The following is a 15,694-nucleotide window of genomic DNA, read 5'->3' as shown; positions in this document are numbered from 1 at the left end:
CCTTTTGTTAATGATTGGAAAATTATTGCCAATAATTTCCATTAAAAAACCGATTAAAAAAACACAAAAATAACCACAAAACTGTAGATTCGAAATATGTTTTAAAAAAACAGTTAAAACAAACATTAAAAAAACAATTTGATCACAATTCCTCAATTAAAGAAATAAGCAGTTCAAGGGCCTAATATTACAGATTTAAACCCAATTTTGTATTTCATGCACTTATGGGTACCCGGTAGAATGTAAAACTCATTGTAGCTTGTCCAGTACTGTGTGCGCCTCACTGGCGACCGACTTGAATACTACCCAGGGAGTGGAGGATGTGCATACATTTTGTGCGGGAATGACTGATTGAATCCGATGACTGTGGTAATAAATCTTTAAAGCGCTTAGACATGTCGTTCCGATGTATTAAGCGCTATATAAAAGCGGACTTTTATTATTATTATTACTTAAAATTGGTATAATTGATTCAAATGAAATAAAGCATATTGAGTAAATGAAATTAAGCATTGAAAGCCTATAGTCTATAGATTATGTAATTTTCTTACATTGTGCGAATTCTTCTCACCCCCTAGATTGACAAGACTAAAAAAAACCTGAGACTAAATCATATGTATGAGGAATAAACTTATGAAATGTCAACTTACTTTTTCGGCATTCAATTTCCTTGATTTAGTTATTTGGGGGAAAATATGAACTTTTCTGTTGGAAATTCAGTAACAAAAATTGAAGTCATCTCTTACTTACTCCAAAAATGTATTTAAAACATCAAGAGCTTAAATCATACTGTATTAAGAGTACAATTCAATTGATTTACAGAAAATTACATCGTTCGTTGGAAAAAAAAAACGTTTTAAAACGATTTAAAACGTTTTAAAACAATAAAAAGCGTTTTATTTGTTTTTTTTAATAAAAAACGTTTTTTATTACAACCCTGCTCCGAAACAGTGGATTTATCAGTCTCCATGTAGCCTAGATCTATCTACATGTATTTTATCACTTTCATCATTATCATCATCATCATCACTATCATAATCATTGTCATCATCATCTCCACCATCATCTCCATCATCATCATATCTTCATCATTGTCATCATCCCGGTAAATTGCCGATTCATCTACTGCCAACTTGTCCACTTACCACATGGTCTACTTTCATTTAGTCTAATGCCATTTCGTCCATCAACATTACGTCTAACAACCATTTGGTCCAATCATCACTTCGTCTAATCACCATTTCGTCTCATAACCAGTTGTTCCAATATCTATTTAATTTTAATTCATTTTGCACAATTAAAGGTAAAAGACTAGTTGCAGCCAACAATTATTTCATGAGAAAGTCTTGTAAATCTAGGTTGATTTTCAAAATATTATCATATATCTAGATCTGGTACACTAATGTATAGCTGAAAATCGATAATTTTGATGATCACTAACACAGAAAAGCATGTGTGGGACAGTGTATTAATATTGCTTAAAAAATTACCCGACATTTGATGGAATTCTGTTCTTATTTTGCTCATTTCTCAGCAGTTACGTATTTTCTTCCAGAGCTGTTTGGCACATATTTTTTAATTTATGCATACACTTTGGTGGTGATTCCATTAGATTCTGTTTGAACTCATTTTGAGATCGTTACCACAACTGGTATTTATCTTTAAAACTTATTCCAATTAGACCAAATGGTATATGGACTAAATGGCTATTGGACCAACTGGTTATGAGACGAAATGGTGAGTGGACGAATTGGCAATTATACTATGTGGATAGTGGACAAACTGATGGTAGACCAATTGATAATAGACGAGTTGGCAATTGCACGAATTGGCATTAGACGAATTGGAAATAAACCATCATCTCCACCATCATCACCTCATCACCATCATGATCAACAGCAGAACTATCTAATATGTTCTTATTTTCCTGTTTTATATTTTCATCTATCTCCTTTGTTAATTTTATTTCTTAACTCTATTTATTTCAAATAATGGACGTATTTCCACATGTCTGATAGTGATTATATTGCTATCATTATTTCTTTTTTTCTTATCCCTTCCTATAGGAGTTGCGGGAACAGTAGCCAAACTGACTCAGTTATGTGTACTGAGAATAACTTCAGACAGGATGTATTTTATTATCAATGATAAAGTATCCAAAGGGCATCTCTGGTGTGATCTTCAAGCTGTAAGTAAAATTGATTTTTAATGTAAGTAAAATATATTTTCATTTTGGACATTATTTGTCACTGTGGCTTTAAAGATGAAATTTCTCAAAAGTAATTTTGTGAAGTACATGGGTGAGCATCTCAATATTTTAATTCAATAAGAGGCTGTATTCATTTTTAATGCATGGATGAACATTTACTAATGCACCTAAATAAATTATGTGCAAAAAATACTTGACATACATGTAGGCCCGTATTCTGAAGTCAGATTAAAATAGTCTTAGACCATGGTCTAACTCTGTGCTAAAATTATGGGGAGCCAAAAATTCAAAAATTCATTTTTTCTATTGTATACATGTATTTCTGATATTTAATAATTTGCTTTACTAATGAAGAAAATACTTAATTCATAATTTCCAGACAATAATGAAAAATTTAGGTGTCATATGAGTTAATAGATTGGATGTGTACTGTTAGGGATTTGTGCCCCAGTTGGCTCTCCATAGATTTAAACAACTTTAAACCAGGGTTTAATTTTAACCCAGTTCAGAATACAGACCATAATTCTTTTCCTTGACTCAAATGGGAATAGGACATGAGCAAAACATGCCAACTGTGTTATATGTATATTGACAATGATGCAATATAGCACTGGCGGATCCAGTGAGGGCAAAGCCGGCTTGTGCCCCCCTTTTAAGAGGCACAATTAAAATTTGTAATGTAAAAATTCAATTAAAAGAGATAAAAGAGAAGTGTGCCCCCCCCCCCTTGAAAATAAAGACTTTTTTTCCTGTTTTTTAGCTTGTCAAATTTTTCTTCAAGAAAATGTGCCCCCCCCCCCTGGAAAATCCTGGATCCGCCCCTGAAAATGATAATCAATAATAAATGATGATAATAATACCAACATGCTTTTTTGGCGCATATCACTGCCAAATGCATCCTATGCACTTCTTGAAAAAGACAGATTAGAATAGAAAGAAAGTTATTGGCAACTTGGTGAGCATTTTGTGAACAATAGAGATTTTTCTCTTCCTAATGATATTAGCTACTAAGATTCTTGCCTCCGATTGGCTAAGAACAAACTCATCAGTGAAAATAACTGACTTATGCTTCATTAAACACTCCCCTCATCAGTTACGTCTATAAATAATATGATCTTTTGCATATAAGTTTTGTTGTTACTTTGTTTTGTCTTGCTAATTTCCTCAGCTGAATATATTCAGTGAGTTCAGTATGGAAGGAATCGCCGAGGATGCCAATGAGATCTTCATGGAGGTGAATCCTGATGACCTCGTGAGGGCGCTAAAGACTGCTCAGACTGCCAAGTCCGTCAAGATCAAACTCACCAAGAAATTCAGTCCCTGTTTATCTCTTGATGTAGAGTTGGTAAGATTAAGTTTTCATCTACTTTATAGATCTTACCTTTTAAGTTGTTGTCGCACCTGAATGTTTTCCATGTATTTAGTGTATGCCAAAGTAGGAAGGCTTTGTCAAGCTGTTTACTTGATCCCACTTTTTTATATCAATAATTGCCTTTTGTTAACAATACACAATATTCTTAATGTTTAATGAAATTTTGTGTGGTTGACAAAATACAATTTATTGATATCAAGAACTGAGTGCTTGATTTCAAGGAATGGGATTGAAGGTAAAAACCGCTGGCCACACTTACAGGCTAAATTGCCAATTTGTCCACTCATCACATGGTCTGCCTTCATTTAGTCTGCCATTCGGTCCAATAACCATTTGATCCAATAATCACTTCGTCTAATCACCACTTCGTCTATGACCATTTTGTATCATAGTCAGTTGGTGTAATACCCATTTTCTCTTTATTCATTTCGCCCAATTAGCACTTAGTCCAATAAGACCAAATGGTATATGGTCTAAATGGCTACTGGACCAAATGGTTATTAGACAAAAGGGTGAGTGGACGAAATGGCAATTAGACCATGTGGATAGTGGACAAACTGATGGTAGACCAAATGGCTATAGATGAGTTGGTAATTGGATGAATTGGCATTAGACCAATTGGAAATAACCCAATTACAGTATGTCAGCATATACTTGCTGAAATGTCCAGTTGTTGCAGCCTCATTAGCGCTCATAAAATCGTTCCAACAGAGTGTGATGTCATGGTTGTCTTTTGACAATGATATACAGTTTTGAGGAATGGCTTGTTCATGTAATCTCTATATTAACAATCTGATGGGATGTATTTGATGGTTTTCATAATATCAGAATAAAGTATGCACTTTAGTTCAGATCTGGCTATGGCATAGGCATACATTTTTATTGCGTTCAGTCGGGAGTCCATCCAGTCTACAGATGAAATGAAGTAAGATTGAAACTTGGGAAGACCAAAATGGGTTTAGCCCATTAGATTATCTAAGAAGTAGATCAATTGCTTTTAGACTAAGTGAATATAAATCCCTTTCCTCTGATTTTTTTTCTGTAGCCATCAAGAACAGGCCACAGCCGAACAATCACTCATGATATACCTGTCACTGTCATGCCAAGGAGACAATGGGAGGAATATAGTGAACCAACTCTACCAGATTTTGATGTAAGTCAAGATTCTCTCCTCTTTGTAAGGCTTGTGATTGCCCAATTTAACAGCGCTTGAATCGACCCAAGGCCATAGTCATGGGTGCCCTGGCTACTGGCCTTGATGCCACTCTCATTTGCCTTGGAGATTTGTTGTGCCCTTTTTCATTTTTCCTGTTGGTGCTGTAATTTAAAACTATGCCATATGGAAAAGGATCCTTAACCTAAAATTATCAAAATTTAAGACCTGATTAAAAGAACAATTTTGGAAACCATGCATTTCCACGATTTGTTAAAGCTTTAGCATTGACTGGTCAATAATTGTAATATTGACTGGCCTTAGAGAGATACCACATGCATTATATTTCCCAAGCTAGTATCATAGTGCCCCAAGTCGAGATGAGGGCATACGGGTCTAGAGAGGGAAATATATGATATCTTCTGAAAATTTCCTCCAGTCAATATTATGATTATCACCTACAGCTGCCCAAGCTATTGTTTGTAGCAATTATGCCTGTCAATAGTCCTGATTTAAAGGTTAGTCATGTAGCAATGTAGACGATGTAAAACTGGATACGCATTTGGGACATCAAATTGTTACCATGCACTTCCCATATATTTAAATTTGTATTAAGGATTGATCTGCTGGGAATATGGATGATAAGTAATTTAGTGCAAATGCATTCACCAGACATACAGTTGAGCCCGGGTGGGTGTTTCATAAAGCTGTTCGTAAGTTAAGAGCGACTTTAAGAACGACTGGTGATCCTTGTGGTAAATAGTATATTGAATTGGCGATGGTTTAGCACATAAGAAAGGTTCACCAGTCGTTCTTAAAGTCGCTCTTAACTTACGAACAGCTTTATGAAACGGCTCCCAGGCCTGCCAAAGCCATTGTGAGACATATTTTTGTGTTGAGTAATAAATTGGATGGACAAAGTTCATGTCATGCAGGTAATAATTTATATCATTAAAATTCACAGGCTACCATTTGTATGCCACCCTTGAAGGTCATAAGAACTGTTGCAGAAAGGATGAAGAATCTTGGAAGTTATCTTGTAAGTTTTCTTCAATTTCGTGTAGTTACAGGTTTAAAAATGATTTTATGTTCAATCTGTTTGTGCTTGGTAGAACTTTACATAAGAGTCTAGGTTTCAAACATAACCAGGCTTGTATTAAAGAAGGTAGATAGACATTTCATATTTAAAGCTTTATTTCAAAGCAATTATTCATTATCAGCAACTTCTGGATTGCAAGGAACCTGCTTTCATTTCCATTGTTCAGAGATTTAAGCGATAACAAAGTGAATATCAAGATATAAATATTTTTTTCTTCAAGTATTGATTAAGTGTCAGGGGCCCGTATTCTGAAGTCAGGTTTAACTTAGACTCAGGTTTAAAGTTGTGGTTTAAGTATGGGAAGCCAAAAGTATCAAATTTTTTATTAAGTTGTACGTTTCATATGTTTACTGTGCTCTTTCCTGATTCATCGATGGTGAAAACAATAATCTATATATACTTCCTAGACAATTATGAATGATTTGAGAGCCAAATGAGCTGAAATATGATATCTCTACCATTAGTGATTTATGTAACAATTGGCTGTCCATACTTAAACCACAACTTTAAACCTGAGTTTAAGTTAAACCCGACTTCAGAATACGGGCCAGGGTATTTAAATATCATCCTGGCACAGATAATTTGTCATTTGATTTAGACAGGTTTTCATCTCAGGAAATGCTTTTTTCTCTTTATTTCAGAAAATTATCAAATAAAATTTTATAATTTGTTGTTATGTACATGTTATGAATCTATCTGCATGTATGTATAGATGGTGAAATTAGCCATATAAATATTTTGGCTCTGTATGGTGAAAGCCGAGTAAAGCTTTAGTAAAAGGTCAATAGTACAAATTATAATGGGAGTATTACCGGTATATCACTTACCATTCTTAAAGAAAGTGTAGTAGCTGTCTTTATTTAATGGTTTTCAATCGTCGACTCTCCTTAAAATATCAAATATTCATATCATAAAGATATAGCACCCTCTCTTAGTGATGGTTTATTGTTATTTTAAAAATCGCTCTTTTAGCACTTCTCTTTCAAATTTAGCATTTGGATATCAGAAACATACAGATGCAGATTATTTCCTGAAATTTCATCCCATTCCATGCATTAGAATAGCTTTTATATAGGTTTTCCAGGTCAAATGTCAGCAGATTGGAACCGATCGTCTATATAGGTATTCAAATGTCCGTTTACATGAACAAATGTCCACATAAGAATATGGATGTCCGATTAGGTTTTTTCAAATGTCCATGTAGGTTCAAAGTGTCCAGATAGCGATACCAAATATCCGATTAGGGAAACCAAAAGTCACATAGGGAACTGAATGTCCAATTAGAGAGAGTAATATCCCACTTGGGAAAACAAATATCGTATAGGGATTTCAATTGTCCATAGTTTGAACTAATGGTGACTCGAACATCACAACTTAATATTTTTTCATCTTTTATTTTTTCAGTTTCTGTCATTCAGCTCTACCTTTCCCATCCTGCTCTATTCATTTTTCAGACAAGGGATTTTCGGCCCCGGCCCCTAATTTCACAACTTATTTGCTGACCCACTTGATATGTACATATTTTTCTTTTTCTTTGAGGGGGTGTGAGAGGGGGTCTTGCCCTATATATATATATATATATATTGTTGCCTTCGTCTCATTTATGTTGTGTTTACATGTATACATTCCTTTCTTTTACATTATATCCCTCCGCTCCTATGTTTTGGAGCCATTTTGGCAGGGTCCGAAACAATATTTTTACTGGGGGTAAATTTGAAAAGCAAAAAAAAATAAAGAAAGAAAAGGAGGTTCACCATAAACGAAATGAAGGTCACTTTGGTTTTAAAGACATTTTTCAGAATACCTGTGGGGAATATATACGCAACACCCCCCCCCCCCCCCAGGAATTTCTGGGTGCTTCAGCACCCCCCAGTACCCCCGCTTCCCCAAGTTCCCAATACGTTTTGGGTTGGATGAGATTGAGCACCTTTTCATAACGGCTCCTTTCTCTTTCATTCCACCTTTTCAAAAATGTTCCTCTCTTCTACTTTTGTTATATATGGGTATAGGCAAAGGAAGTTTTATATAATATATTTTCATTGTTAAAAAGGTTCACAAGATTTACAATTTGGCAGCAAACAAATTGCAACTGGTAATTCATCCTCATCACTGTCTCTCTCTCTCTCTTCTGACCATTTCTTCCCTTCTAATTCTCTTTCTTTCCTAAATTTTTTTTATTTTTTATTCTTTCCTTTTTCTTTTGATTATTTTCTATTACATTCCATAATGAACCTCTCTCTCTCTTCATCTTTATTGGGGATCTGCGTCAGAATAAAAACAGAGTACAGTGATTTCCAGCTATTTCTTGAAACCTGTGTTTATTCTATACAGAATTGAAAGGAAAATCTGTGATTATCTCTTTTGAAAAAATCACAACAAACATTCAATTTTTAATAAGTTTTTAACACACTTTGGTGCACTACCTGCCCCAAAACACACTATACAATAGGCTACTGAGGCATATCAACATTATCTCCACTTTCTACAAAATAAAAATGTTTGCAAGTCTCTTTCCTTTCCTCTGATAAAAACAACTCAATGTTACCGTATATATGTATCTAAAAAATATTGCTTTACTCTTTTCCTCTTTTGTTTTCAATCTTCACTTTTCAAACTTAGATAAAAATATATATTTCAGTTTTGGTATAAGAAGGAATTAGTGTGCACGTATGTATAGCCATAACGCTGAACAACATATACCCAAATGAAAAAAAATTAAGACAAATAACTAAAAATGTAAGTCTTTACATGAAATCCTACATCAAAATGTCATTTTGTCGCATGCATTCTGGTAAGTACTGCTGCATTCTATGGAAGAGATTCTGGCTCAAGGGTGGGGTGATGACATCGACAACTTGCTCTCTAATCTGTGCCAACGTAGCCATTCGCTCCTCGTGAGGTTGGACAAGAACATCTTCTCGAAAGGATGTTCGCTAACTCCCTTTTGACTGCCGCCTTCCAGGTGGAGAAACAATTTTCAATGATGTTGAGAAATGGGGAGTAGGGTGGAATGTTCCTGACTTCCACATGATCTGGTAGGTTTGCCTGTTGGGCACGACCATGAGCTTGAGCATTATCGAACAACATGCTGGTGTTCTGCTCCGCAACAAGAGGAACTTGCTCCAGGAAATTTATGAATCTGTCACCATTCATTCCTCCTTGGATCAGGTCATGGTGGACAAGTCCTCTTCTGTTGCTAACCATGAAAGTCATTGTAAGGCTTGCTCCTCGACGTCCCGTTACTACCCAAACTGCTCGATGACCACGCCTTGCTCGACCACGGGACCTCTTCGTCCACAGGTTAAATCCGGCTTCGTCGACATACACGAGCTCTCTATTGACACCTGTATTCATCATCCAGACAGCGAACTCTATCCTCATTCTCTTGGTTTTATCGCTATTTCTCTCGGCCACTGCGTCTTCCAGCTTATTCATGCAGATGAGATTTGTTGTTAACATGTTGGACAAAGTAGACCGTGAGAGGTGCTGGTCATTAAGTCAAGGTCTGAGCTCTGCATTAATCTTATACGGCGTGAACTCCAGATGTTCCCCGACAATATCTATTGCTGCTTCCCTTGTTGCATCTGTCACAAGTTTATGACGATGACCACCTCGTGCCACCGAAACGACACCATCCCTTGCCTCTGCTCGGCGGATGATACGGTAGGCTGTATCACGTTTGATACCAAGAACCCTTGCAACTTCCACATAATCTTGCCCCTGCCTAAAGGCATCAAGCAACCGCTGCTTATCTTCATCCGATATCTTGGCGTAAGGCATCTTTGCTCTTCACTTTCAATTAGCAAGTCTAAACAGACATTAGATTTACTTTATACGACATTTGATTTACCTATTGTAGACCTATTGAAGACTTGATGCTTTGATCAATGCAGGATTATGTAATCATTCCTACTGTTGGGACTTTTGAATTCTTTATTGGGATTTCCTTTACCTATTAGAACATTAGTTAGGCAAAACAGACATTTGGTTTCTCTATTGAAAATGAATTCCATTTTGCGGACATTTGACTTCTCTATGGATATGTGATTCATCTATTTGGATATATGTCTGGCTAAACGGACATTTGAATTCCCTAATCGGACATTTGACCTGGAAAACCTTTATACCCCCACAAAAACATGCAGATGTTTTATTTTGATTGGGTAAAATCACAAAGATTGTCTAGTAAGTAATTAGATTAGTTTTAGACACATTGGAGGATTTATCAAATGATATATTTTATAATAATTTCTTCTCTGTATCCTGAAGGAATTATCTGCTAACCAGAATGGTGAGATGAGATTAAGAGTGGAGAGTGAGCAGGTCACGGTGTCAACACACTTTAGAAATCTAGAAAATCCTAATTGGGGTAAGTGACATAGCTTTGAGGAATGGACATTCAAATTGAACAATTGCTATAGGGCTCTTAATGTACCATATTTTCCTTTTCTGACACATATCAAATAAAGTGGGTTCTAAAAGAAACTGATCAAACTTTATGAGGGCACTGCAAATTCCACTCAAGCTAGTTTCAATAATCTTTACTTAGCACATGTAAATAATTAAGAGATTGGTAGCTTCTCACATCAATTGGTGTCAGAATTCAAAGTCACAAACTGGCAAAAGAAATTTCCCAGTATATTACGCATGTCCTTCACGGGCATGTTTAATGATTGGCTCAATCACAAAGAAGCTATAGGAAAGAAACATTAAAATTTTAAATGACTGGAACAATCACACCCCCCACCCGGATGTCCTGGTAAGCAGGGGATAATCTGTAAACAGTGTTTGAATGTGTGTATCTCACTCAGTCACACACAGATAATACCGTGTTCAGATTATCCCCGTCTTACCAGGACATCCCCAGGATCTGTTCGTGGCTGTATGATTGTTCCAGTCATTTAAAATTTTGATTTTAACTTCCTGTAGCTTCTTTGTGATCAAGCCAATCACTGTGAAGGACATTTGTGATAAACTTGGAAGTTTGTTTTATCCCATCTTATTTTCATTGGTCTTTCTCTTGCCATTTGTGACTTTGGATTCTGAAGAAAAATAATTGATTTGAGGGGCTATACCCTCTTTGTGATTGAACCAATCTCTTAATTATTGACACGTGCTTAGTGAAGATTATTGAAGCTAGCCTGCATTGAAATATTGTTCATTTTTTACTGAGTGGAATTGTACAGTGCCCTTGTAGAGTTTAATCAGTTTCTTTTGGAACCCAGTTTAGATTGATGGAAGGTGCTATATAGAGTGTATGTATGATAATGATGATAATATTGAACATTTAATAGCGCTTAATACGAATATTTCTGAACATTGCATATTACTCATTCAGTCACATCTTTCAGTCCCACAACTTGAAATTTTGTTATGCATAATATTTCCCATTTTAAGTAGAATGCTGTCCTCATGAATGAACTACAGAAAGTAATGAGTTATGTTGCTGTGAAGAAAGACAAGAAAAATATGGCTTGTTATAGACAGTCCTAATAGACATTGACCTATTTTGAGGTATGAAGATTGTACAGTAGGCATAGCTTAAAGGTAATTAGTATGAAAGTTTGAAACTGATTATATGACTTAGATGAAAATATCCTTGAAATAGAATATCTTCCGCTTTCTAGTGATTCTTTGATAAAATTATCCAAATGAGCAAATATATATGAAATGCTTCGGTCATTCATGTGGGCAGTGCCCTGTGCAATGTGCACACCACTTTATATACCTGTTCAAGCTCGCATGAATCAAATATCATTGGTTCTACACATGAGTTACTATATTAATGTTGCCCATGTTTAAGACTCAATGATGTCATCAATATTTCAGTCACTTCTGGGCCACATTTTCTTAAATAAATATTTCTTATGTATATAATCTATAATTTAATATTGATACATGTAGTAGTTTTATTCATACATACTGATATAAATGTCACTTCTGTTTGTAATTCATAATTTAGCATTGATGTGTGCACAACCATTTTCATTCCAGCCAACAAAGTAGTTGTATATCCAAATTGTCAACACTCCCAACTTTTAGACATTGCATTTAATCAAAATATGTCCCCCAAAAATTGTAGACTGTCACTTTTTTTTCTTCTAGACTTCCAAATTTCTCAAGTTGATTTGTAATCTTTCTCTTGCAAACAGGTGATGCAGATTCTCAGAACAGTCAGAGGGACCCGTCTGTTCTTGTTGGAGCTAAAGTGGACATCAGAAAATTTATTCATTTCTTATCAGGCCAACAGCTCAACCCAGCCAAGATCATTTGTAGTAAGTCTAATATGAGATAGTATGATAATAATGCACAGAACTACCGGTACATGAAATTGCTGATAGTACACTTAATAATTGCATGTAAAATCAAACGCACACAAATAAGCAGAATTCTACTACATGGTTGGCTTGCGTGAGTGGCTGTATAATAGAAAACATAAAGTTCAACAAATCGGATCAAATCCACTTAATAATTTGAACTTGAAAAAAATAAAGCAAATATGCTAAAACCATGTAAAATTTCAGTTGTAAGTAGTTTAAGTATAATTCTAAATTGACCATGCACTGTTCCAATTTATAGCCCATACCATGTTCCAACTTACCCCGTATATGGGGTAAGTGGAACGTTGCGATGGTCTTGTCCAAGGTGGATTTTTTTTTCAGTAACCATCAGAGAGTTTAAAATTTTATGGGGTACATTTGAAACCCTTAGATATATGCTTTAAACTGATATATTGATTGTTTCTCAAATAAAATCCATTTGGATTTTATAGCCATTTTTGTCAAAAATGTTCCAACTAACCCTGGTCTCCTATAGCTGTTTTGTGAAATTATGCAAGGTTTAAAAACGCTTTAAAGGTCTTATTTTACAACTTATTTTAAAGGAATTTTCAGCATTATGCTTGTTTATATCTTTTTTTCTATTCATTCAAATCAACCTGTAGTTGGGATAGACTTAACATGTAATGAAAATATCTTACACCATGGTAAATGTCTTTATACCTTTTTTTTAATATTTCTTTTAGGCATTGTAGACAACAGAGTGATCCACTTCTTTCTGCTTCATGAGGACTTGTCTATCCAGTATAGCATGCCCATAATCTACAATTGAAGATTTAGTGCTGACTTGATGGATATCTTCAAACTCTTTGACAGTCAGTGCTGGGTGATTGATATCTTCAAACTCTTGACCATTCAGCACTGGATTGATGGATATCTTCATAGACCTAAACTTCCAGTGTTGACTTGATGGGTATCTTCAAATTGTGACAATTCAGCGCAACTCTTGACCATTTCAGTGCTGTCTTGATGGTGATCTGTAAACTCTTGACCATAAGGCACTGAATTGATGGATATCTTCAAACTTTTGACCAATCAGCACTGTCTTGATGGTTATCTTCAAACACCTGACCATTCAGTGCTCGCTTGATGAATATCTTCAACTCTTGACCATTCAGCAATGACTTGATGGATATCTTCAAACTCTTGACCATTCAGTACTGTCTTGATGGATATCTTCAAACTGTTGACCATTCAGTGCTGTCTTGATGGATATCTTCAAACTCTTGGCCATTCAGCAATGACTTGATGGATATCTTGTTCGAGAATTTTTTTTTCTGACTCAGTTGGTATGTTCATGCAACCCAGTATATCCAGTGCAATATTTTCAAGTTCTTATGATGGTTTAAATAAAATATATAGCTGATATTGCAAGAGAAGAGGCAGTAATTTGGCTGTGATAATCTTTTTTTATTGGTAACACCATCATAAAAATAATGCACAGGTATAGTGGCAATGCAGTGGACTTGCTGGTATTTAAGAGGGTGCAATAGCTGGCAGCATACATTGTATTAAGTACAACATATGATTCCCCAGTGTTTACATGGGTGGTGTTTCATAAAGCTGTACATAAAAGTTGTGCACAAATCTATGCATGACTTAGGCAGCTACATAGGAATCATGTAGCACGAGAAAGGGTCACAAGTTGTGCATAAAACCTTCTTACCATATGAACAGCTGGGAGCGTCATGGTCTAGTGGTTAAGACTCTCGTCTTTCAATCTGAGGGACGTGGGTTCAAATTCCAGCCATGGCGTAATTTCCTTCGGCAAGAAATTGATCCACAAGGTGCTGCACTCAACCCAGGTGAGGTGAATGGGTACTGACAGGAAGTAAGTCCTTAAAAAGCTGTGAGGACTGGAATCGATAGACTAGCTTAGCCGGGGTAATGTAGGAATGTCTTGAGCACCAAACAAGGTGGATGTGTGTGCTCCACAACTATCCTTATTATTATGTAGTACAAGAAATGGTCACCAGTTGCATAAGATTGTAACATATTTTGACCATTCAGTGCTGTCTTGATGGATATCTTCAAACTCTTGGCCATTCAGCCCCATGGGCCCGTTTCATAACGAGTTACAACTGTTGTAACTTTGCCATTATGGCAACTACCATGGCAACCTTGATTCTGATTGGCTGCTGAGCCCTGTTACCTTGGTAGTTGCCATAATGGCAAAGTTACAACAGTTGCAAGTCCTTTATGAAACGGGCCCATATGAACAGCTTTTTCAAACGGCCCTCTCTCAGTGTTTCACATTATTAACATTTTGTAAAATTGCCATCCTTTTGTAAAATACTGTGAATTGTTTACTCCTGGTGTTCTACCATGCTGTACCATTGGCTTTCTTTCCTGGCAGCAGGCAATGATTTTTATACACATCTTTATGAAAATACAAAATGATTATGATTTCATATACACAAGGTAATAAAAGGGAAAATGGGGACATGGCATCATCAGCCCACCTAGTGCATATTAATGACAGTAAGAAAATATGTCAGAACTTTAAGATGAATAACTTCACCTTTTTTTTACCAATCTTTGAATGTTTTTCAACTGTTAGAAATTAAATTTGGCATTTTTTCATCCATTAGAATAATTTGAATGTGGCATCTATCACCCTCTCTTGGTAATATTTTTATTTTTATTTGAAAAAGCATTGTGAGTTCTTACATTACTTTACATATTTAGTAATTGGATGCCTAATAGAAAACTACAAACAAAGATAATATCTTGAAATTTTCAGCCCATTTCATGCTTGAGAAGGTGTTTTATGTAAACTGGATGTAAGTACCGATTACAAAGATATTACATTTTAATTGGACTCCTGATCAAATTCAATTTGTATGCAAAATTTATCCAATAAAACACATTTTCAGTTTATATCATTCACAGTTTTGCACACACCATACCCATGGGGGGCATGTGCATTGCATTCATGCAATCTTATATTGAATTAGATTAGTGACAAAAAAAAGATAAGATAAAAAACTAAAGATATGTATGTTTTTCAATTTTCAATAATTTTTGCAATGTTTCTTTTCGTTGCAGGAACAAATATATAATGTGTTGTTGTTTTGAAAAGTTATTTATAAAACAATTTTGTACCAAAAATACTGATGGAAATACTTGTGTACTAAATAAAAATGTGATTTTTAATGGAGGAAGTGACCCTTGCAATAAATATACTTCATTTCACAATCACTGTTATATAAAAGTCATGACTATTCTTTTTTTTTCTTTCTTTTTTAAAGATACCTCCAACATACAGGTTTACTATCAGTTGAAAGAATGTGGGGGTAGTTATGTCTATTTCTGTCTGTACTGAATGAAACGTTGTATGGAAATTTTAATTAATTTCTTCTTCTTCGCCTTTGCCTTCTTCTTCGCCTTCTTCTTCTTTGCCTTCTTCTTCTTATTATTATTGTTATTATCATCATCACTATTGTTATTATCATTATTCTCATTATTATTTTTTGGGGTGGCTTTCATGGTTGGGCTCAATTACTTTTGTCAATTACAATTA

General features: G+C 35.2%; 1 protein-coding gene across 3 annotated transcripts in view; it reads left to right on the top strand.

The window, feature by feature from the left end:
- The window catches only part of LOC129257423 (checkpoint protein HUS1-like), a 34,224-nt gene extending 18,855 nt beyond the window's left edge, over window positions 1-15,369 (top strand). For 2 of the 3 annotated variants that reach the window (XM_064096844.1, XM_064096845.1), the window contains exons 3-9: window positions 2,067-2,188; window positions 3,378-3,554; window positions 4,627-4,734; window positions 5,699-5,773; window positions 10,103-10,202; window positions 11,986-12,108; window positions 12,858-15,369. In XM_064096844.1, coding sequence (XP_063952914.1) covers window positions 2,067-2,188; window positions 3,378-3,554; window positions 4,627-4,734; window positions 5,699-5,773; window positions 10,103-10,202; window positions 11,986-12,108; window positions 12,858-12,943 — 791 coding nt within the window. In that variant the 3' untranslated portion in view covers window positions 12,944-15,369. The remainder of the gene's footprint in view (window positions 1-2,066; window positions 2,189-3,377; window positions 3,555-4,626; window positions 4,735-5,698; window positions 5,774-10,102; window positions 10,203-11,985; window positions 12,109-12,857) is intronic. The other variant, XR_010293048.1, reaches the window with a different exon arrangement.
- The last annotated feature ends 325 nt before the right edge of the window (window positions 15,370-15,694 follow it).

Source organism: Lytechinus pictus, chromosome 3 (assembly GCF_037042905.1).
Source record: "Lytechinus pictus isolate F3 Inbred chromosome 3, Lp3.0, whole genome shotgun sequence".
NCBI classification, from domain to species: Eukaryota; Metazoa; Echinodermata; class Echinoidea; order Temnopleuroida; family Toxopneustidae; genus Lytechinus; species Lytechinus pictus.
This window is presented reverse-complemented; position numbering and strand designations above follow the sequence as displayed.